Source organism: Cynoglossus semilaevis, unplaced genomic scaffold (genome assembly GCF_000523025.1).
Source record: "Cynoglossus semilaevis isolate Cse_v1.0 unplaced genomic scaffold, Cse_v1.0 C19060148, whole genome shotgun sequence".
NCBI classification, from domain to species: Eukaryota; Metazoa; Chordata; class Actinopteri; order Pleuronectiformes; family Cynoglossidae; genus Cynoglossus; species Cynoglossus semilaevis.
Genome location: NW_007587615.1, coordinates 1 through 842, shown reverse-complemented (window position 1 = coordinate 842; position 842 = coordinate 1). Strand labels below are relative to the sequence as shown.

The following is an 842-nucleotide window of genomic DNA, read 5'->3' as shown; positions in this document are numbered from 1 at the left end:
ATTTTAATTTGAAGCAACAAAACAACAAATCTTTTGACATGATGATCACACAACCGTCACCTGATGCTGCACTCACCTATTCCCAGGCCCAGCATGGAGGCGTAGTCCTTCCCAATCCAGACCCTAAGCTCTGTTCCTTCTGGAATGGGTTTGGAAACCCTGTAGTAGATGTGACGGTAAAACTGGAAGATGTACATGTTGTGTTCTTCCTCCCTGCTTGTATACCTGATATACCTAGAACATAAAACAAAAAGAGGGGCTGACCGATAGATGGATGACAGAAATTCAGTTTTAATCATATAAATGACAACTACTGTGACGAAAAGCAATTTAAAGAATGAAACCTCATCCAGTTGGACTTGTTTTCATCAGCAGCATCAATGTATATGAAAGCAGCATCATCTCTAACCTGGAAATCACAAGTGGCTGTAAATTACTGTACACCTACAATTCAGATATTATACTCACAATTCACCACAGCATCATAATAAGTCATGGTTAAAGTATCTTTTGAAATATTCTCACTCACAGCCCAGGAATATTTTAGATTATTTGGCATTTGTCTGCAGGTTTCTCCAACAAATGGCCCAAACATGACGCCCTGCTGAAGTGGATATTTGGCATAGACTTTCATATCTCCTGTATGATCCTCACTAGAAGATCCAGAGCCACGCATTCCAGCACCGGAGTATTGACAGAGAAGCAGACAGGAGGGCAAGGAAAGCAGTGCACGAGAGGGGCCGTTCTGGAGCCAAGGCTCCCCAGAAGGCAGCACTGCATCTGGGACATAGGTCTGGTTCAAAGCATTCTGCATGAAATGGACATCGTCAAAGAGTTCTTCT

General features: G+C 42.6%; 1 protein-coding gene across 1 annotated transcript; it reads right to left on the bottom strand.

Annotated features, from left to right (window-relative positions):
- Positions 1–41: 41 nt before the first annotated feature.
- On the bottom strand, positions 42–836 carry LOC103399351 (probable histone-lysine N-methyltransferase PRDM7). Its single transcript, XM_008338047.3, has 3 exons — positions 530–836; positions 345–409; positions 42–234 (listed from the first exon to the last, which is right to left on the bottom strand). Exons 1-3 carry the CDS (start codon positions 812–814, stop codon positions 57–59), a joined length of 528 nt encoding a protein of 175 aa, XP_008336269.2. The 5' UTR covers positions 815–836; the 3' UTR covers positions 42–56.
- Between the last annotated feature and the right edge of the window lie 6 nt (positions 837–842).

Coding starts and splice junctions, on each gene's coding strand:
- LOC103399351 (XM_008338047.3), bottom strand. CDS start 814: ATGCAGAATGCTTTGAACCAGACCTATGTCCCAGATGCAGTGCTGCCT. Junction 410..529: donor ATCTAAAATATTCCTGGGCT/GTGAGTGAGAAT, acceptor TGTGATTTCCAG/GTTAGAGATGATGCTGCTTT. Junction 235..344: donor AACAAGTCCAACTGGATGAG/GTTTCATTCTTT, acceptor TTTATGTTCTAG/GTATATCAGGTATACAAGCA.